Source organism: Sceloporus occidentalis, unplaced genomic scaffold (genome assembly GCF_023333645.1).
Source record: "Sceloporus occidentalis isolate IW3139 unplaced genomic scaffold, rSceOcc1.0.p SCAF_124, whole genome shotgun sequence".
Lineage (NCBI taxonomy): Eukaryota > Metazoa > Chordata > Lepidosauria > Squamata > Phrynosomatidae > Sceloporus > Sceloporus occidentalis.
In genome coordinates this window covers 2,599,283-2,620,860 of record NW_028317104.1, presented here as the reverse complement: position 1 = coordinate 2,620,860, position 21,578 = coordinate 2,599,283, and the positions used below count along the sequence as shown (strand labels likewise).

At 46.9% G+C, this 21,578-nt stretch overlaps 1 protein-coding gene across 1 annotated transcript; it reads left to right on the top strand.

The window, feature by feature from the left end:
* Nucleotides 1-4,562: 4,562 nt before the first annotated feature.
* Nucleotides 4,563-20,553, top strand: LOC149282035 (bone morphogenetic protein 7). Its single transcript, XM_089498648.1, has 7 exons — nucleotides 4,563-4,893; nucleotides 15,628-15,820; nucleotides 16,411-16,559; nucleotides 19,073-19,270; nucleotides 19,641-19,717; nucleotides 19,901-20,011; nucleotides 20,404-20,553. Exons 1-7 carry the CDS (start codon nucleotides 4,644-4,646, stop codon nucleotides 20,551-20,553), a joined length of 1,128 nt encoding a protein of 375 aa, XP_089354774.1. The 5' UTR covers nucleotides 4,563-4,643.
* Nucleotides 20,554-21,578: the final 1,025 nt, after the last annotated feature.

The following is a 21,578-nucleotide window of genomic DNA, read 5'->3' as shown; positions in this document are numbered from 1 at the left end:
CGGAACAAAAGGATGTTTGTTCCAATTGTCTGCGCTCATTTGACATTTCAACGGAGGCCAACAGCGGACAATGGCGGCCTATGGAATCTGTAAATTGTCACAAAAAACTTCCGGATTCACCTTACACTCTTTCACGTCCAATAAAACATCACACAATGGGCTGAGGATTTCAGCATTCATTTTATTAACCTCTTCACCACCTTGAAAGAGTGCACCATGGGTAATTCTGGAACATATTTACTATATAATGAAACCTATGGATGTGCGCGGAGGGACACCAGAGGAGCCAGGGGGTGGCGGTTCAGGGAAGGAAGAACTCCTGGATGTGGATTCATGGGAAGATTTGTATCTCCCAGCAGTTGCATCGTGGGGCAAGTGTATCTTTCGCTGAAGGAGTTATGGGGCAGGTGTATCCAACAATGCATTTACCTTCCCCGCTGCCTTAGACCCGACCTGCCTTTCTCCTCGTCTCGTATGCCGGCGCCACGTGTCTTACAGGTACACAAGGCATTTTAATGCAGTCTCTGATCAAAGATCTCCTCTGTAACCGGCCATTGAGCAGCCAGATACCGGTGGCCTGATCACACAAGCGGGCAAACTGCCTCCCTGTTTGGCAGGAGGGAGACTACCCCCCAGTGGTGGAATCATAGGGCAGCTGCATCTCCTGATGGTGGAGTCATGGGGCATGTGTGTCCACTGGTGGTGGAATAATGGGGCAGATGTATCTCCGGGGGTTGAAGTCACAGGGCCGGTGTATCTCTTGGCGCAAGGCACTTAGTTCGTTCATTGAGTGTCTCTTTTCTGTCACTTTCTACCCCATTAACCAGCTCTATGGAATATGCTTTATATGAGTAATATGATTTTATCGGTGTCTGGCTACCGACCCCTGGGTTTTTAGACAGATGTTCTCATTTCATTTGTTGTTCCCGATTTTCCAAAATCTCAGCATTTAGAGTTTTAGCAGCAGGTGGATACCCCCAATTTTAACAAATGCTTCTGATTAACGGGGTACAAAAGAGAAAGTTGGGGATGATTTGACGTATTAAAGGGATGTTGGGTAATTGGATTCACGTTGACCTTTGAACTCAATCTGTTCCTAATCGCTTTAATGGGCTCAGTGACCCCTTGAAATACCAACATCACATCCAGGAGGTCAGCATTCCTGAGGGTAAAGGGCAGCTGCCTTTAACAACTACCATGACCCTCAACAAGAAAACCATTAGAGGCTGAGCTTGCCTGAGTTTACTCACCTGCCCCTGAGCCAGGATTCAGGACAGGGAGAGCCGCACCAGGCGGACTCTTTTAAGTATGAAGGATTGGAATAAGGGATTTTGGCTGTCAGATTTCCATTACATTTTGCCTGATTCAGCAAATAAAAATCTCGTTTAAAAGATTCTTTAAATCCTGGCAGATGGTTTGCAGCCCATGCGTGGAAACAATCTCTGGCAGTATTTTTATTTATGGACTCGATAATATAAAACCATTTTCCCTCCTCCTGCAAACTGATTTTGTAAACCAAATGACTTCCCTTCACGGCTGCAACTTGGTGTTAACCAGACCGGGATCTGGAGCATATGGACTGTGATACCATCAGCCAGTTGGATCCGGTCCATGGATCAGCGATCGGCCAGATATGCAAATCGTTGGAATGCCAAAGACGGCTGGTTTCGAGTTCAGGATGTTAGAGGAAGACGTCATGTAACCCAGAATGCCAATCCACTGGCGGGCACATTAACCATGACATGGAGCAGTTTACAATTGCAGGACAGAACTTAACGTTGTGGAGCCGCACTGAAACTTGGGCTCAACCTTTTGAAGCTGTTAGTGGTTCCCACCGCGGGAGGGTGACCAAGACATGCCCCGCTGGTTGTTAGAGATAAAGGAGGAGGTCACCCAAGGTGTTTTTACCTTGGGCGCTGCTTGTAGGTCTGGCTCGGCGCCTTGGCACAGTCTTTCATAAGTAAGTGGGCCAACTGGGGAAACCAGAGATCTCCCTTGTCACTAGCCTATTGAGCAGCCACACACTGGGGAGCTGATCACCCAACAGGAGGGTGCCCTTAGAAGACAGAATTGTGGGGCTCTGTGGTCCACTGTTTCAGGGCTTCATCCCGTCGTTAACAGAAGCACCGGTCTGAAGATGGCTAATGGCCAGACTCTCCCTTATAAGTATAAGATTTTGGATTAATGCTCTTTCTCTCCACATGCGCAGAGTCTGTTACTCCATGATCCAAGGCATGGCTGAGATGGTCTCTACTCTGCAGAATGGTTTAAAAAGAAACACCCCCCCAAAACAAAAAATAAATAAATAAAATAATCCATGATCTGGAAGTTGTCTCTGAGTTGTCACCTTTACAGAAATACTCTACCCTTATCAGTGGAATAATAGATAAGCGGCCGGAAATCACCCTCCATTAAGAAATAATTGGTGGCTGGGACCTGCGAGGCATGTTCACCGTCTTTTGAGGCTGGAGGTTGTGTATTAAATTCTATATATCTCTTCTCTTTACAGGGAGGATCATTTGCGCGGGACCCTCCTCACCTGTTTCTGTACGTCATCTTGTTATGTTATATACTACTTGTTATGTCCTGTCTTCCCTTTGTACAGCTCTGCGGAATCTGATGGCGCTATATAGGTAGTGATAATGCTGGCGTGCTCTCCGCACCTGCGCCTTTTGGTCTGCTGGGTTATTTCTAACAGGAGGCTGCAGGGCTGATATGAGGAGGGCAGGAGGGATGTGGGGCCCAGAGGCTGTTTGCCTTTTCTTGAATGTTTCTTTCTCAAGGGAGATCCTTATCGTGCTAATTGTTATCTGAATGCAGGAGCCGACCTGACACATGTACAGCAAACACAGAACCTGATAAGAGGGACTCTCCAACCTGGACTGTTCCCAAAAACTCACCAGGAGCTTTATCCGTGGCTGTGCGGCACGTTCAGAATTGCTCATAGCTTATTGCACGTTGCAACACTGTATCTCTTGGTTGCGCTGCTGTCCACTCGTATAGACGGTGCTTTTGATTCATGCATTCCGTAGCAAATGCTTGTACGCTGTAGATATCAAACATGTTTACTCTTTAGTCTTATTGTAGACCAAACATCACACCAGTTTCCATGCCCGCAATAATTTGGGTAAATCTCACATCTCTCCGCACGGTACACGTCAGCTGCCGGAAAACCTTCACATATGAGGTGCTGCTCGTTGTTCGACAAACCATGAAATCCGATTAAATAATAAAATTAAATGCAGTTGTTGTTGTTTCAATAATCGGCATTCTCAGGGAGAAAGCTGGAGCATGAAAAATGTTATTCATTTGTAGAGACCATAATCTCAGGTTTATTCTATGCAGATGGAGGAGAGCGTTTACAGAGCAGGTTAATGGCACCATCCCGGCCACTGCGAGCGTTAAGGATGAAGGTTAATTAAGTGTTAATTAGTGGGGCTGGATTTACATTTTAAGGGGCCCCAGGCATACAATCCACACAAAGCCCCACCATTCACTAATCCTGGAGTTGACCTGACTTCATTCTCAAAAAGATAAGATCCCAGATGGGAAGTTAACTAATTTTTCTTTACATACCGACCCAACTCCTCAAATGTGTTGATTTTCACTATCTATTTATAGAGACATCTTATTCTCCCTGGTTGCGCTTCATGGCGGAATATGTTTCATTGGACTGGAAACATTCTCTTCCTCAGTTATAGTCGTGGGAATAGTTTTGTATATCCTGAGGCAGAAGCCTCGGACACGGAGCCAAATTCATGGAGCGGACACCAAGTCGTCCATGTCAGTAAAAGCGCCACAAAGATCGAGCACGCACAACCTGGACTGCTCATCTCTGTATTCTATGCAGAAATGGGCTCAGAGTCGTCTCACAAGTACATTTGGCTAAAGCCAAAAACTGCCCTGTTACATAAGAGATCTTCTGATCGCTCCTTACGTGCTTTGTAACAAAAAGGCAAACTTTTGTCATTCTGTTCCGAATAAACAAGTTGGGATTAGTGGCCGCCGTGTCTGTTTCTAGCAGGAGAATTGCAAATGACAGACTGTCCTTAATCTGTTTACTTTGAATTACTCACCGGAGAGGAGCCCACCCTCCGAAGATTTACAAACATCCGAAAAGCAACCTGATGTCTTTCAATGCGAAGCAGTTATTCCTCCTCATCCTGCCTCCTCATCTGCTCCTCCCACCACATTCAGACTCCTGTAATCTCTGTCTGACTCCACTAACCACCACTTTATACTGTGTTAGAGCGAGAGAGACGGCAGGGCATGCTCTACAGGAACCAGACCGCAGCACTGTGACCGCCCGTCAGCTTCCACACACTGACCATGACCGGCTTTAGCTGATACGCACCAAGCCCCAGGTTGACCCCAGTCAGGGTGAACGTCTGCACGGAGGTCCATGCACTGGTTTTATTTAATGCTAATTTATTTCGGATTTCCCCTCCGGAGAGACGTGCAGGTGTTCTAAGTTTTGCCACAGACACCCAAGGGAAATGACTGTTCTCTTAAAGATGGAGGCGAGTCCTGTACTCCTTTGCGGCTACTTGTTGCTGAGGATAGTCGTGGCTGACTTCACACTGGACAATGAGGTCCACTCAAGCTTCATCCAAAGGCGTTTGCGAAGTCAGGAGCGCAGGGAGATGCAGAGGGAGATCTTGTCTATTCTTGGACTTCCGCACAGACCGAGACCTCATTTGTACGGGAAGCAAAACTCTGCCCCGATGTTCATGCTGGATTTATACAATGCAATGACAGTGGAGGAAGAGGAGGCTGAAGGCTTTTCTTACCCTTATAAACCCATCTTCACCACGCAGGGGCCACCACTGGCCTTTCAGCAAGACAGCAACTTCCTCAACGACGCAGACATGGTCATGAGCTTTGTCAATCTAGGTAAGTGACAAGGTCCGCCGGCTTAAGGTGTGACTGGTGCACCCTAAGATGCCCCTCAGGGTCACTCTGGCAGTGCAAGGGTTACACCTGCGTGCAATAGACCTGCGTCCGCATGCTTATCACATGTATTAAATGTGCAAAATCTGGCAGGACACCGACGTTCTGCTAATCGGGAGTTGAACTAGTTTCTAACGTAAAGCACTGCGGAATACTGCTCGACCATCACTTAAAGAGTATTAGGGTCGGTCTCTGTCCTTGGGACATCTGAGATCTTAATATTAGTCCATTGTCTGTCTGACATACATAGTCAAGGAACGGCTTTTTCAGGTGGAAACGTCTCCACTGAGCATTGTCCCAGTAATTTCATGGGGCCCGTACATGACGGAACAGGTCTTTGCGTTGCTTTGAAGTAGCAATTACAGAGTAGGATGAGAGGGAGGAAAGTCTGATCCTCGCAGAGTTCAAAGCCTGGAATGAATGTTCAGTGATTCACGCTGCTCCGCGCAGCACAAACGGACATTAGGTTACATAACAACCCACTTTAAATCGCCTGTTGGACCCCTTCCTGGCCGTACTGGAGATTACTGCCCCATTCCCAAACGTACAGCTGCTTCAGCATAGTAAAGGGGGTTACTTTCTGTAACTGATTAGCGGGTAAAACAAAGATTTTCACAGCAGATAAGACATTTTTCAATGTCTTAAAAGTTCAAAGCTTCCTGGGTTTTTATTTCCAGTTTGGGTGGCTGTGAAACATTTTTATGGTCCTAGCAACCTCAGCTGGGAGCCGTGCCATTCATCCATAACTCTTAGTAAACAGGAATTTCACAATGTTTGCTCTTAGCTAAGGTTGAGCTGTGAATTCCAGGTCAGTAGATGGTATAAGGCTTACTCTGTGCGGCTGCTGTGCGGACAGGTCAGGTGAGAAATGGGAATCCAGGTAAATAAGTACTGACAAAAGGTAACATTTACCACAAGGTGGTAGGAGGGCAGTAGGTGGAGGGTCTGGAGGTAATTGCTTCATCACATCGCACCGGTTCAAAGGATACTGTGTGTGTTGGCTTTCTGTTACCCTTACCTGTTGGTTATCTGTGTGTGTGTGGGGGGGGTGTGAAACGTGGCCTTTATGTTCTTTAACGTGTATTCGCCGCTAAAATCTTTTAAAAATTATTTCTAAGATTGCCATGTGTTTTAGGAAAGACGTACATAGATATATGGCTTTAGAACCTCTGTGGTGCCCGTATGGAGATCCAGCCAGCTGGTGTTTCGGTGGACATGTGACGGGCATTATATTGACCAGTATCCGCTCTGTGTGATGTCATTCATGGTTGCGTTTCTGGTTAAACCGGAAGCTGTACCTGGAGCTCAATGTATATTCTGTCCCTTTAAACCTTCAGATCTGCACTGAATTCACGTGTTTCCGGACCTGTCTCCATATCACCAAACCAGGCTATAAATGCACGTAATGGAAATGTTTTACTTAGTTTTTTAAAGAAGGTTTTCACTTAAAATAAACGACAACAAATGTCTGGAGAGTCTTCAGATGACGTTAGGGTTAGAATGAGATTCTGTATATAGAACAATTCTATGCAAGCAATCAACAGAAACACTCTGGTTGTCATGGTGATTACTCCACATTTACCTCTCTGCTCCAGGCTCGCCCTTTATTCATTATCCCCCACCAAGTTGTGTTGTGAAACACGCGATGGTTTCCTCGGATGTTCAGCCAATAACATGCAATCCGACACATCCTCGCAACGCTGGCCTTGGCTCCTGCTCCACAGACCTCCGCCCTTTGCTAAAATCATTAAAATGATCTCCGTCACGACCTTGGTGAGTGCAATACACATACATTTCACACGCGTGCCACAACCTCCATGAACAGGTCGTACGAGCAGGAAATCTAAAAACATCTTAAAAAAGGGAAAAGAGCAAGAAACCTGACTCGGCGCCCGTACAGATTCTATTCCCCAATAACCAACGTGATGTTTCGTAGAGGGTGATCCTCAACTCACCGGCGTCTCTTAAAGTTACTTTATTATTTCGGAGCATAATGGGTGGATCTAACCCCCTTGATGTAGAAACACTCTGTGTGTCATGCTATTTAATTTTACGGTTAAAAAGCCTTTAGGGTCCAAACCTTCACAGAAGTCATTACACCAGTTTATTCAGGGAACCTGTCCTCCTAGAGTCCTGCACCAGTTACACACTTATGGTCTGTTGGGTAAAGTAAAATTTTCCTGCGGCTAGCCCGCTATAAACTCCTGCCATGTGACGGGGAGCTTTCCATCTAAGCCAGCGGTCAGCCTGCTCCATGCGACGGGGATCCATGTAACACGGAGCGTGCTATTTTCATACATAATTATATGTCCATTCCCATTCAGTCCGTTTTCAGCGCTGGTGACAAACGATGGCACCGACCGCTAGACATGTGGGACGCCAGGCAGGGTCCCAATGGCCATAAAATCTTTTCTAATATGCCTCCCGTTTAAATATAATAGTTTGCCGGGGAAAAGAGTCTGAAAACTGTATGCAAGCCGCACACCGCATGCATGTTTCATGAAACGTAGAGATCGCGCGTGTAGATACATGCGCACTCATTCCTGGCCTGAATTTAAGACGCATGTAATTACAGGCTACACTTCAACGCGCGGAAACATTTGGAAATACTTTCCCAGGCGCTCCGCTAAAAGGCTGCACATTATATTTCCAGATTTTTAGGGAAACTAGAAAGTCATCATTGATTCCAATACTTACTTTGTAACGTGTGCATTATATTATATATATATATATATATATATATATATATATATATATATATATAGTCAAGTAATTATATGCCCTTTTCTGCACATCTTGCCTGTGGGGAGGGGGGGGCAGGATCCCTATGGATCCAGTGCACAAAGCCCATCATAAGGGCTCCCTATGCTACCCTACATTTCCCCCAACAATATGGCTGGTATCAGGGGCTCTCTGCTTCCTCACACTGGATCCCCAGTAACATGCGAATCAGATCAGGCAGCGGATTGGTATTTTGGGCCGAGCTGAGTTTATTTAGCTGAGGGAGGGAAGGGCCTGGGGTTACACGCAGTTATGAGAGGATTTAATCTGCACATTACATCAGAATCTTGTGAGCCAGCTCCCCGATCACTCCTCCTGTACCTGGGAGTCGCACTTAACACTATCCACGCAAGGGCAAGGAAAGGTGTGGTGCTTAAAGGGTTAACCCCACTGGAAGGTCATTAGAGATAAGTGGGTTTGGATCAAGTACCCGATTTTGAACTGTAGATCAGTCGAAGCCCCATCAGATTAACCTAGACGTTCATATCATGCCTCCACGTACCACGTGTGTGTCTCATTTTAATGTCTTCTGTTGGCCTCTGTGGCTGCCGGTGTTACTGTCCACCTCCCGCAGCCGGTATTGCTGTCTACCTTCTTGTGCCCGTTTTGCTGTCCAACTTCTGGTCTGAGCATCTGGTCGCACTGGGCCACTGAGTCATGTTCCTTTGAAAATTTCCTCCCTCCCTCACGCAGTCAGCTCCCCCAGACCAATATGCCCGCCACGCATAAAGCAGCAGCGTGACACGTACCTGTGCAATATTTGTGCAAACTGTTGGGTCCTCCATGAATCCCGCAGTGCTCGCCTGTTATAATCTGCTGAGTTATCACGTCAAGGAGCCCCAGGCCCCGTGCGCCTGGTAAACATGCCCTGATGTTGATTAAACTAATCAGTTCTGTTTACAAATTCTGTGGAAAAAAATCCTGCAGAAAGAGAGGCCGGGGACCACGTTCTAGTCAAGCTTCTCTCTGGGTTGTAGACAGTTGGAGCTTCTGGCAGGACACCGATGTTTAGCAGTCTCTGCCGGGTCAGACACCATCTTGTCCTGAGCTTTGCTGGATCCTGGGCTCATCTGACTATGTGTGGCCCTAATTTTACATCAACAGGGATCCCGAGGAGTCCCCAACCCCAGGGCTTTTCACAACACAGCAATGACAAGTTCATAAAAAGCAGAGGTCATATACTTAGGGGTTTTTAATATAAGAATGCATAATATATTCACAGCTCTCTTTGAAGTAAGCTCTGGTGGCACGCTGTTTCTGCGTGGCGGGACCCCAGGAATAAGGTTTCTTTAAGCTCTGTAACATGTCCTTGGGGGAAATGCTCTGTGCAGCTCGCAGGCATTCGCAGCTGTACCCTGGCTTGGCTTAAGACGATTTAACTGGAAGGGGGTGCGCTGCATTCCAGCTTGTAACAGGCCCGCTGCTGGGGAGCGGCCAAAGGTTGACACGGATGTCACACTGTTTTCTTCTGCAGGATATAAAGAGCCAGCGGCCAGCTGTGTTCACTGTACGCCTGCCATCCTCCCTGCTTTTCAGAGTCCATCAGCGCCGTCTGCGCAAATCAAATATTTTTGTGGTTTTCTGACCTGCGTTTGAACCGGTATGGGAACCGGCCTTCCCACCTCGGATACGGCTCATTAACCCCTGCACTGCCAGGGACACAGCTGCTAAGGGGAGGCACTTGGTGGGGTTGGACCCCCTGCTCCAAGGGTTCCCAGTTGAAGGGGACTGTAAGATGGGGTCTGGCTCGATACCAAGCTGCGTCTGTCCGAGGAAGGGATTTCCCGACGTGTTAACGCTCACTGTTTCCAAGGATTTTAATTTAATCAGAAATATGTGAATAAAAACTAATTCATTAAAACAAAATGCCTGTTTTTAGTAAAAGTCCAAAGCACCAACTGCATGCACATTGTGCCCAGGTACCCCTGGCATCTAATGGGTAAATGGGGTAGATCTCTGCTCGGCTCCTTCTTTCGCTCAGGGATCCTCCTGATTGCCCGTAAACATATTTGAGGACCCATGTGTCCTCCTGACTGCTCGCTTCAGCCATGGCTCTCGCTCCCATGTAGAGAGCTCATTTAACTCCGTTTATTGTTTTTGGCCAGAGAATAAATATAAAAATATCTTTAAAAGTGTAAGAAAAGACTGCACATTTTTAAAGGTAATTTAAGCGCACTTATGTTGGGGATATATTTCCCCTGAACCTCGGAGCTCTCCAGGGGAAGAGTCAGGGAGTGAAATATGGCTGAGAGACCCGCGAGCGCATTCCAGCTCCATAAATCTCTTAAAAAGCTCAGAGCAGCCACTCATAAACCAGGCCTGCATTTTCGAGGGACAGCCCAGCGCGCAGGCGAAGACCCCCTAACCCACCAGCTAAATATCATAAGTAGCTAATGGCTTAAAAATGTCTTCCACGGGGCACATGTCAGCAACCCGAGCGGGTTTGTCCTCACAGGCTTCCTGTTTCTGTTTGCTGCAGGATTATTATTATTCTACGTGGAAGTATCAGGAAAGATGGCAGCTACATCCCAGATATCAGGAATGATTGCCTAAACTGTAACGCGGTAAATCAGGTTTACTTCTTCTAAAGCTGTACTGTCCCCTTAAACAAGGGAAACCGAAAAACACGACAAACATGTTAGGAGCTGAGCTCGTGGTTATAGTTTCTTAGCTGCTGTGTAATTAAAGCAAACCTTCTGCAGATATGGCCAAGCGGCGCATGCACTTAAATTATTTCTTTGTTTATCTGCCAAAAAGCATTTAGTTTTGGGTGGAATTTGAAGGTTCCAGCTCCCATCACCATATTCCTGTAATCGCTGGCACGCCGACGCCTGGGCTGTATCACCATGAAACACTCAGAATCCTCGGGGCTGTCAAATCAAACGCTTTCCTCCTGTTTCCGCCCCACAATATAGAGTTTGTCCCCGTGGGATCCAAGTGTTTGTACAATAAGCGCAGACATTTAACTTAATCCCTAGATTGGTTCTGACAATGATATGACATGAGGCACGCATCCCTCCATTAACCCCGGTTACTGTGTCGAAGAAGGGCTGTGTCGTCTGTCAACAATTTGGGCAGAAGTACAATTTCTTCCCTTGAGGACAATAAAGGGGCTGAGAAATCACAAGAGCGAACGAGGGGGAAACAGGCTGAGGAGACGGTAGGAGTCAGGAGAGAGATTCCCTCGTAGCGAGCCGGACCAACAGACTATTAAAACGCGTGGGGCAAACAATAAGATGACGATCTCAGACTCCTCTGCCTCAGGCTCCATGTCTCCAACGTACTTCCAGATCTTCTACACGTTTTTGAATCTAAATGTGTAAACAATATAAAATTCTCTTTTGTACCGGGACAAGCCGTTCTGAGATGAGATCAGTGTAACGGGGTAAAATCTTACACATTTTCCTCCGACAGGTTGGGCAGCGCTGGGGATTTCAGCTCCTCTGCATGGTGTCCCACGGTGAAAATCCGCTCCTCTCAAGCGCATTGAGTTATCAGCGGTCCGGAGACTTAAGGCTTTAGTGTAATTGCTTTATTGCCTGGGAGCCTGAAGCTCTCCTAATCCACGGCTTGTGCAAACATGTTTAACGTGCGTTAATGTGTTTTCCGAGCGGCCCTCTCAGCAAAGCCCCACTCTCCTTACTTGACATCAGTGGCAACATCAGTAGCGCTGTACAAGGTTTCAAAGGTTTGGCCAAAGACGTCCATGTTTCCAGTTTGCAGAGTAGCCTGTGCCCGGAACAAGAGCCTTTGTGTTTTCCCGTAGAGGGACGGAGCCGGCCAAGCAGGGATTTTAAACATAAATGGATCCTGTGGTTTGCCAGAAGCTCTCCTGCCGCTTCATGTAATCTCTGCTTGTGATTAAAAAGATGTTTCATTCGGCCCAACAAGCAATTTCAGGCCTTTCCGAGTTACACGAACTAAAGAAATTGGGGGTTTCCAGCTTTTTAAACCCATTTGATAAAATATCCAACAATTACAGCATTACTGACCTTTCCTGGAGGCAAATCCAGCACAGAGCGTGTAATAAATAATGATTATATACATAATGAATGAATAAATATTATATACGTATATATATATATATATAAAACTCCCTGCCGATTTCATCTACAGGGAGGGCAGCTTAGAGAATTAGCACCCCTAGGCTGGAGGTAAAGCACCCCTGTGTGAGCGTCAGCCCCGTATATAGGGATATTGCAGAGAAAGTGGAAAGTTTTTGATATGTTATTGATATGTCTGCGTTTGACATCCTGGAGGGTGACATTCCCCTTTAATGCATTCCTCAACTTCCAGCACCCGGAGGGTTAATGCGCATGTGTCTGTAAATATATTTCAGTTCACCCCCCCCCGCTGCCATGTTCATTCTTATTAAAATCCTTTGGCCCACAGGCTGGGAGCAGATGTAGCCAATACTTCAGAGTCTGACGGGGAAGGGAAGTCTCAGGCGTTTACCCGGAACATGTATGGGTCGCTGCGCCATTAAAGCAGGGGATTTATGAGTGAAGGTGAGGAGATTGGGGGGCAGAGGCAGAAGAGGGAGGGGCAGATGATGGGGTGAAAAGGAGAAGAGGAAGATTAAAGGCTGGGTGCATACAGTAGAGGGCGCATCTGGGGGCATACAGGCAGGAGAGTGAGAAGGCTAGGGGGCATACAGGGGAGGGGGCACAGAGGCAGGAGAGCGTGAAGGCTGGGGGCATACAGGGGAGGGGGAGAGGCTGGGGGCACAGAAGCAGGCGGCAGGTGTGGAATAAGATGCTGTGTCACAGGTCACACAGGGGGTGATACTGGGGTCTCTGGGGCAGCAGAGTAAGCAGAATGAACCCCCAGTGGAAGCACTCACCTCCCTCTGTGGTATCTGTCAGCGCTCCCACAGCCTGACCAAGCACTTCCCTCCCCTAATTGTGGCATCCTGCACTTCCTGTTCCTGCTCCACACTGCTATCGAGCAGACATGTTCCGAGGGGGTGGGACCAATTAGAGGTTTCCATGGAACAGAAGGTCCTCTGATCCGGTATAATGAAGGGGATACCTGACCTGCAAAGTACCCCGTGTCTGGTATAACAGTCCCTCTTTGAGAGCCATATTACCCCCACCTGCCCCAGGGCTCACAGGCACTCAGGAGGGAAGTCATGATATTGTACTGTGTGCATGTAGCCCTCCCAGCAATGGAGCTTGTGCCCCATTATTACCCGGGGTGTACCCCAATGTTACCTGCCACCGGGTGTTATGTATAATGAGGAGCAGTCAGCTCGATGCTATGGTTGCTCTGGTAACAACACCAAACATACTTTTTATTAATGACTGTCACTGTGTGACCTCCCCGTTCTGTATAAACCGCAGAGGAGCCTGAGGGTCAATCTAGAACCTGGGATCTATGAGATGTTATCTGCCCGGCGAAGGGGTAAATGACCCCCGCGGGACCCGTTCCCTCACCCCTGGAAGTCTTTAGTGTTTCTATTTTTGGAAACAAAGAGCCTTTTTTTACAGCCTGCGTCGGTCTCTCTGCGTCTCCCACTGCAGATAGAGGGATTACGGGAACAGAGGCCGCCTTTCTTCTTCTGCACCTGCGTCTCGATGCCTGATGCCTTCGGTTTGATGGAGTCCAAGGCCTGGGGGGATTATTTCATTTACTTCTAGAATGTGCTTAAAGGCAGCTGGTGGCCCTTCCCGCTGTGCTTGGAGAGGCGCTCGGCTCCAGTCACGGAGCGGCAGCTCCATCCGTGGAGTAATAGGTAGCGACCACAACGTGAACAATTTCCCTGGCAGGACACTAATTGAATCCATCCGATGGGCTCGCGGTACAAAGATGGGATTGTTTGCCTGAGCCGCGCACATGTGCCGAGCTTTACGTGTTCAGTTTACATGCGCGCCGTTCCTTTGACATCTGGCCATTATGGGATCTGAGTCATAATGTAAATAGTACAGGGACGGGTAGCTCGGGGTAATGGGGGCATTACTAAAAAACATGCCACTTAACCACTTGGCTGCCAGCTTAGACATGGTTTCATGACATTCATATCAGCATGGGTTTACAAGGGATCGGTCCTGTCAAACTAACCTGATCAGCTTTTATGAGGAGGTGAGCTCAAGACTGGATCGGGGTGAATCGCTGGATGTCGTATATCTTGATTTTTCCAAAGCATTTGATACGGTGCCACATAAAAGGCTCGTACATAAAATGAGAATGCTTGGGCTGGGGGAGAATGTGTGTATGTGGGTAAGTAACTGGCTCAGTGATAGGAAACAGAGGGTGGTTATTAATGGTACATACTCTGAGTGGGTGACTGTTGCTAGTGGGGTACCACAGGGGTCAGTTTTGGGTCCTATTCTTTTTAATATATTTATTAATGACCTTGTAGAGGGATTGCATAGTAAAGTATCAATCTTTGCAGACGATACTAAGCTCTGTAACGTGGTTAACACAATAGAGGACAGCGCACGATTACAAATGGATCTGCATAGGTTGGAGGCTTGGGCTGGGATGTGGCAGATGAGGTTCAACACAGATAAATGTAAGGTTATGCACATGGGGAAGAAAAATCCAGGCTGGGAATATGTATTAAATGGGAAAACACTGGGGACGACTGACATGGAAAAGGACTTAGGAGTTTTAGTTAACAGTAAATTTACCTGTAGCGACCAGTGTCAGGCAGCTGCTGCTAAGGCAAATAAAATCATGGGGTGCATCAAAAGGGGCATAGATGCCCACGACAAGGAAATAATTCTACCCCTGTACAAGTCACTAGTCAGACCACACATGGAATACTGTGTACAGTACTGGGCACCAGTGTACAAGAAAGATATAGTGGAGCTGGAGAGGGTTCAAAGACGGGCAACCAGAGTAATAAGGGGAATGGGAGGACTACAGTACCCAGAAAGATTATCAGAATTGGGGTTATTTAGTTTGGAAAAAAGACGGCTTAGGGGGGACTTAATAACTATGTATAAATATATAAGGGGACAGTACAGAGATCACTCCCAGGACCTATTTATACCCAGGACTGTATCTATAACAAGGGGACATCCTCTACGGCTGGAGGAAAGAAGGTTTCTACACCAGCACAGACGGGGGTTCTTTACAGTAAGAGCGGTGAGATTATGGAACTCTCTGCCAGAGGAAGTGGTGATGGTAAACTCAATAAAAGAGTTCAAAAGGAGCCTGGACGTGTTTCTTGAAAGCAATAATATTACAAGTTATGGATATTAGATTAATAGGGACAGAACGTTGATCCAGGGATTTATTCTGATTGCCATATTTGGAGTCGGGAAGGAATTTTCCCCCTGGTATGGGGCAATTGGCATCTGCTTCATAAGGGTTTTTTGCCTTCCTCTGGATCAACACAGTAGGGACACAATATGTATATAGGTTGAACTTGATGGACTTTGGTCTTTTTTCAACCTTATGAACTATGTTACTATGTATATAATAGATTGTAAGCTCCCAGGAGCAGGGCCCTCTTCTGCTTTTGCCCTAGTCTGTCTTAACGTGTCTTAATAGTATTGCCCATGTTGGTGTCTTGTGAAAGCGCTACGTCACCTGCTGGCGCTATTTAAGTAAGTCTAATGCATTAAAAGGTGATGCTTGTTCAGTTAGATATTTTGAGCAAAGATGTTTCCCTTCCAGGGGCCGGACGGACCCTGAGATTACGAGATAACACTAAGCACATGCGGCCACCTCACAGACCAGCGAGCTGATTTCTTTTTTATAATAATTTTAAAATGCTTTATGAATCTTTTCTGCGTTGCTCTCCGGGTGGCACGTGGCCCTCGAGCTGCCTAATCCACGATTCTAAGCAAATACGTCGATGTGACGACAGCTTTAAAGCCCCGAAACTAAACCCATTAAACAGAACGGAAAACTTTAACAGGTTCCTCGCTTTATTTTCTTTCCCAGTGGAGCATGACAAGGAATTCTATCACCAGAAGCGCCATCACCGCGAGTTCCGCTTTGACCTCGCCAAAATCCCAGAGGGAGAAGCCGTGACGGCCGCCGAGTTTCGGATTTACAAGGATTACATCCGAGAGCGCTTCGATAACGAGACGTTCCGGATCAGTGTGTACCAAGTTCTGCAGGAGCACCTGGGGAGGTGAGCGAACGCCATTCGTTTATCCCAAGCGGCGTGTTTAGAGCGCGCGAGCCACGCCAGATCCATCCAGGGTTGGCCCTTTATTGAGGTAACATCAATGCCCCTTGAGACTCGAAAAATGCGCAGCAGCACAAATCATCACAAAATAATGAAGAAATCAGTCTTTTTGGGACTTTTTATTTTGCGAATGTGTTTTGGTGATTATTTTGGGGCCGTGTTATTTGGGTGTACAGACAGGCGCCGTTACTCTGTGATGGTAACTGGGTAAAGCTTGGATCAGTCAAGCCATGGGGATAAAAGTCTCTCATTATATATAACGAGAGGAAGAGAGCTTGTCGGGTGAGCACACGGCTGGGTTCAGGCGACACTGGCAGCCCGCAATCTTCCCAAATATATGCCGTCCAGAAGCAGATCCTTTCTTTTCACTTGTCTCCATGCAAACGTGCAGTTTTCATATTATTTTGAGTTCTCCCGGGTAAGGTAAGATCCTCACAGTTATTCGGGCTCTGTGAGAGTTTGAGGTTCTCACAGATTACATAGGACTGGTGGCTTTTATCTGGTGGCTCCAATGTTCTGCTCTGTATCCGTAGGGATTCGGACCTATTCCAACTCGACTCAAGAACCATTTGGGCCGCAGAAGAGGGTTGGCTGGTTTTTGATATCACAGCGACCAGTAATCACTGGGTGGTGAATCCACAACACAACCTTGGCCTTCAGCTGTCTGTAGAGAGCTCGGACGGTAAGTGATTGATGGCAGGATTAGGACTCTTTAGAGCCCCAGGACACCTCGGTACCGTCTGTTAAATTTCTGTTTCATGTAGATCAGTAGGGTCCTGATCAGTGTGTGGAGCCCACGCACTCCATTCTCATCTCCTCTATAAAGTTTCTATATCTGTGTTGGGAAAGCATGTGGGGCCAAGGAACTAGACTAACTGGTAGTCATCGGGCCACAGCTTACCCCACAACCAAAGGCTGAGTTTCATCAGCACCTTCTTCATGATAAGAAATAAAGAATGGCTTCCCCTGTAGCAACACTGGGTCCAAGTATTACTGGAATATTAGATGACACTTTGTTACATCCGCAGCTTTGAGAAGAGCCTTTCTGCTATGAAGCAGTTAAAGCTCCTGCAGCCCATCAATTTAGTCTGAGGCGGAGCGGAGAGGAATTATCTTTAATTAATCTGGGTTGACTCCTCCAGTGAGTTTTCCAGAATCATCCATTACTGTCCGGGTTCTTGGCCAGCAGATCGGACATTCTGAGCGGTGGGATGTCCTCAGCGGATCTCCACTGACCCGGAAGTCAGCGTCAAGTATCACAGAAACGCATTTCACGTGGTAAACTCTTTCAGTGTGTACTTATATGATATGTAGCTATAGATACTTGGAGATCTATTTACCTCCCGCCCTGTATAAACATATTAAAAAGTATTATATTACTACGTGAGTAGCAATTCATCACGCGTTATTATATATAGTATGGTATGGATTTAAAATAAGGAACCCTACATACATCCCAGGTCAGGGGGAAGCTACTTCTCGTTGCACTCTTCACTTCCTGCCGTGTCTTATATCTGCTGAAGGTGCTCATGCCAGCGAGTGCTCCGGGAAATGTTATCCCCGCTGATGTGAGTTCAGATTATAATTATTAAGTGAAACGATGCACTCTTTTTATGCAAAACAACTTTTAATGTCTGCCTCTCTTTCTAAAAACAAAGTCCGTGAAGCCTTCCTCTGGTTTATGCGACGGGTCACAGGTCTCTGGCTTCTCGCTATTAACGGGTTAAAGGCAGAAAAGAGTCCCCTTTGCAGCTGAACATGGGTCTCCTCCTCATCACATGTGTTCTGTGGAAGCCGCAGCAGATAATATCAGTAAATAGTGGTCGGAAGGCAGCGGGATTTTGTTTATGTTAAAGAGAAACCAGGAACACAACACAGCACAGAGCACTTGAGAGACCTCCCGATAATTACCCAGGCATGCGAGACATTTCTGTTTAACCTCTCCAGGATCAGAGGCCTAGCGCTCTAGCCTCGCGTACCTCTGGGCTGCAGATGTCAGAGGCTGGGATTACTGAACGGGGCCTGATTGAAGTTAAACTATTAAAAGTAATAGATCCTGTCCAGAACAGAGCTCAGCAGGGACGGCAACCTAATACTGCAACGCGCGGGGCAAAAACACAAACAGGAAAGGTCAGGGTACGTGAAGTAGTGGCTTCAGTGAACAGACTCTCAGCAGAAGCAATGGCCATTCATTTGGTGAGCAGATTACAAGCAATAGGATAAATATATTGTTCATAAATCAGAGGGCGTCTCGTAACTTGAAATGAGCAAATGCATTATTCCACTTAATTACCAGATCCATTTCAACAGATATTTCTGTATCTATCGAGTGACTCATTTGGACCTCTGTGTTAAAGCTCTGAAGACGCAGATCCATAAAGTGAGGTCATGCTGGGGTTTGCGGCCGGCAGGCAGACACGGGCCACACGGCCGGCATACAGGCACTTAGGAAAGAGAATTAGAAATGAAAGAAACTTTGTGGTGTCGTCAGTCCCAGCCCCACGCAGCTTTTAACAGAAAAACACCCAAATTCCTCAACAGTTATTAAAACGGAATAAAATTGTACCATTAACTATAACAGCATCCAGAAAAGGGGTATGAGGGGGGCAGAAATCCAGGGTCTGTGGGGGGGGGAGAGGGCAGAAAGCACTCCCGACAGCGCGGCCATAGCTGCCTTCCTGCTCCGTGTCTCCAGGTTAATGACCCAGGAGAGCTGCTTTAACGGGCAGCGCCGGTCCCCTGAATGAATTACCCGCAGGCTGGAATTTAAGATTCTCCCGAGGAAAACTTTTATACTTTTTAAGCAGCGAGTTTTATGGAGCTTTTTCATTTTAAAAGATCTTTACAGAAATATAAGCCGGGGGTTGGGGCGCTCGCTGAGTTTGGCGCTCGATGAATCTGTAATTAAGAAACATTAACCGTAAAGTGGCCTTTCTCTTCCTTTCCCACCAATCAGCAGCAAAGCATCAGGAAATTCGACGTGAGATTGGAAGGGTTTGGAATTCCTATTACCCCAAAACGTCAAGCATCACTCGCGGAGATTGCACAACGCTTGGCATTCCTCTCAGGGGCAGCTCGGCGCTCTCTCGATGCACGCGGCCCATGCGCAGATGTTTTGGAAGGCGCACTTTGGAGTCAGATTGTTATTAAATTGAAACGTTTCCAACATTTAATGTTTCCCTTTTTTATTGATAGGGCAAAGCATTAACCCCAAACTGGCTGGTTTAATCGGAACGAACGGACCGCACAATAAGCAGCCCTTCATGGTGGCGTTCTTCAAGGCCACGGAGATCCACCTGCGCAGCATTAGATCAGCGGGTGGCAAGCAGAGGAACCAGAACAGGTCCAAAGCCCCGAAGAGCCAGGAGGCGCTGCGGGTGGCCAACATTGCAGGTTGGAGTCTGCCTTGGCCGTGACATGGTTAAACGATCCATGGCCAAAATTAATGCATGGCGCGAGGGCCAGTGCGCCCACCAATCCATCTCCCGGGAGCCCATCCTAGCAGGGCAGCCCCTTAGTCACTATATTTCCCATTATCCTGTTTATTCGGCACTATTATTTTTTTTTTATGACAAATCATTGGAAAACGGGCAACACGGCTGCTGGTGAATTTGTTTCGATAAAATAAGGTGGGCTTTTTTATGAGATAAGCAGATATTTAAGATATAAGTGAATGGCGGACATATTGGGCGCGCCCCCCAAATGCCTGTCTGAGACGAAGCTTTTGGTCACAGGATTTCTTTTTTTTTTTCTTTTTTTACAGAAAATAGCAGCACGGACCAGAAACAGGCGTGCAAGAAACACGAGCTGTACGTCAGCTTCCGGGACCTCGGCTGGCAGGTGCGTCCACAGACCCCGCAACAGACACTAAAATATTGTTAGATAAAGCGTCTCTGAGTTATGGCTTATTATGGGGTCTCTTTGTCCCCCAATTCCTTTAACTGGCGTCGGTACCATCTGCTGCTGTCCCTAAATAATCGCACAAACATCCGTGTAACAGAGGCTTTTTTCCATCTGTCCCAGGACTGGATCATCGCCCCAGAGGGATATGCTGCATATTACTGCGAAGGAGAATGTGCCTTCCCGCTGAACTCCTACATGAATGCGACAAACCATGCGATTGTGCAGACTCTGGTAAGGTTAGAGGCTGACGATCTGTGAGGCCGGGAGCGGTCCAGAGCTCTGTTATATATTAGAAGGGGCATTTCATTACCCAGGAAGGTGCAGGGCCCATGTGATGTTGGAGGTCAGGTCGCCTCATTATATGATCGTTCCTTTTAAATAAAATATAAAGCTTCCCCAATATATATTTCTACGAGAAGCAGATTATTTCTATTCTATTTCAGGGCGTTGAGTGATGATGTCACATTCTCACATGTGATGTCACACCCTCACATAGTGGTTTAAATGTTACAGAGTCCGCAGCGTTTCACATTCCGGGTTTGTGTTTGTTGCGTCGAGTTGAATATATTTATCATTTGTTTGGCACCAAGTGTAAAGTATATAACGCCCGTTTCTCTGTGTAGGTGCATTTCATAAACCCAGACACCGTACCAAAACCCTGCTGCGCCCCCACTCAGCTCAACGCCATATCTGTCCTCTACTTCGACGACAGCTCCAACGTCATACTCAAGAAATACAGAAACATGGTCGTCAGGACCTGCGGCTGCCACTGATTCGGAGAAAACCGCTTTATCATCCAACTTCATTCTTCACAGTGACCAAAACTGCCATATTTCAGGTGCAGCCCCCGTACAGTCCGATAATTACCCAATCAGTACAATAAGGGTGAAAGTTCACCTAAAGAGAAACCATTTCTGATCGTCTTTCGTAGTCTCACTTTCTTGGTGTGTGAAGTTATCCAATAAGTCAGTTTTTCAAGAAGTTTTAGCATCCTTTACTCGGGGCAACTGTGATTTGGAGAAAGAGGGTGCAAGGCGAGGGTAACCATTATCACCATGCAGAATATGTGGGCAGATCTGTAACGTGTCCCCCGACAGGAGAAGCCCCCACATGTGAGACGCAGACAGAGCCTTCTGGGAGAGGACGCAACACATGCCCAGAAATGTCCCTCTGTGGAGGCATCTACCTTTACATTGGAGACTTTTGGTGAAATAATACATCAACCCACTGCTAAAATCAGGACTTGACATCGATCCTGGGATAGTTCTGCTCTCCAGTGGGACGGACAGAGAACTGTGGGTGACTTTATGATTGTAGACCCCCAAACGGCGACACCAGCTTCACCTTACCAACCTCCCGGATGGAATTACAAGCAACGTTATAAACCTTTAGGGAACTGGCAAACATCACCGCGTAACATCCCGCTGGATCCCCAAGTATGTATACGCGCATGCCCGAGGAATAACAGAAAGCTTGAAGATACACTCACTTGGCGTGAATATAAGGTTTCCATATAATTCCTCGACTCTCCCAAGATATGGGGCAGACGTCACCAAATGATCGCTCCGTCCAGGCTCTGTAATCCTATGACCACTATTTAAAATGTTTAAGGGTTAAATGGGGTAATAAGTTGTTTGTAATGTTTTAACTATTTCACTGCCGGTAGCGTAGGGGGAAAGGCTATTAAGAGTGGAGAATATTACCCTCACCTCTAGGAAATGACAGAGGGGCAGGGAATAAGGGGAGTAATAAGAGATTCCACACACCATCTTTCCACTGCTTAGTAAACCTGCCCCTA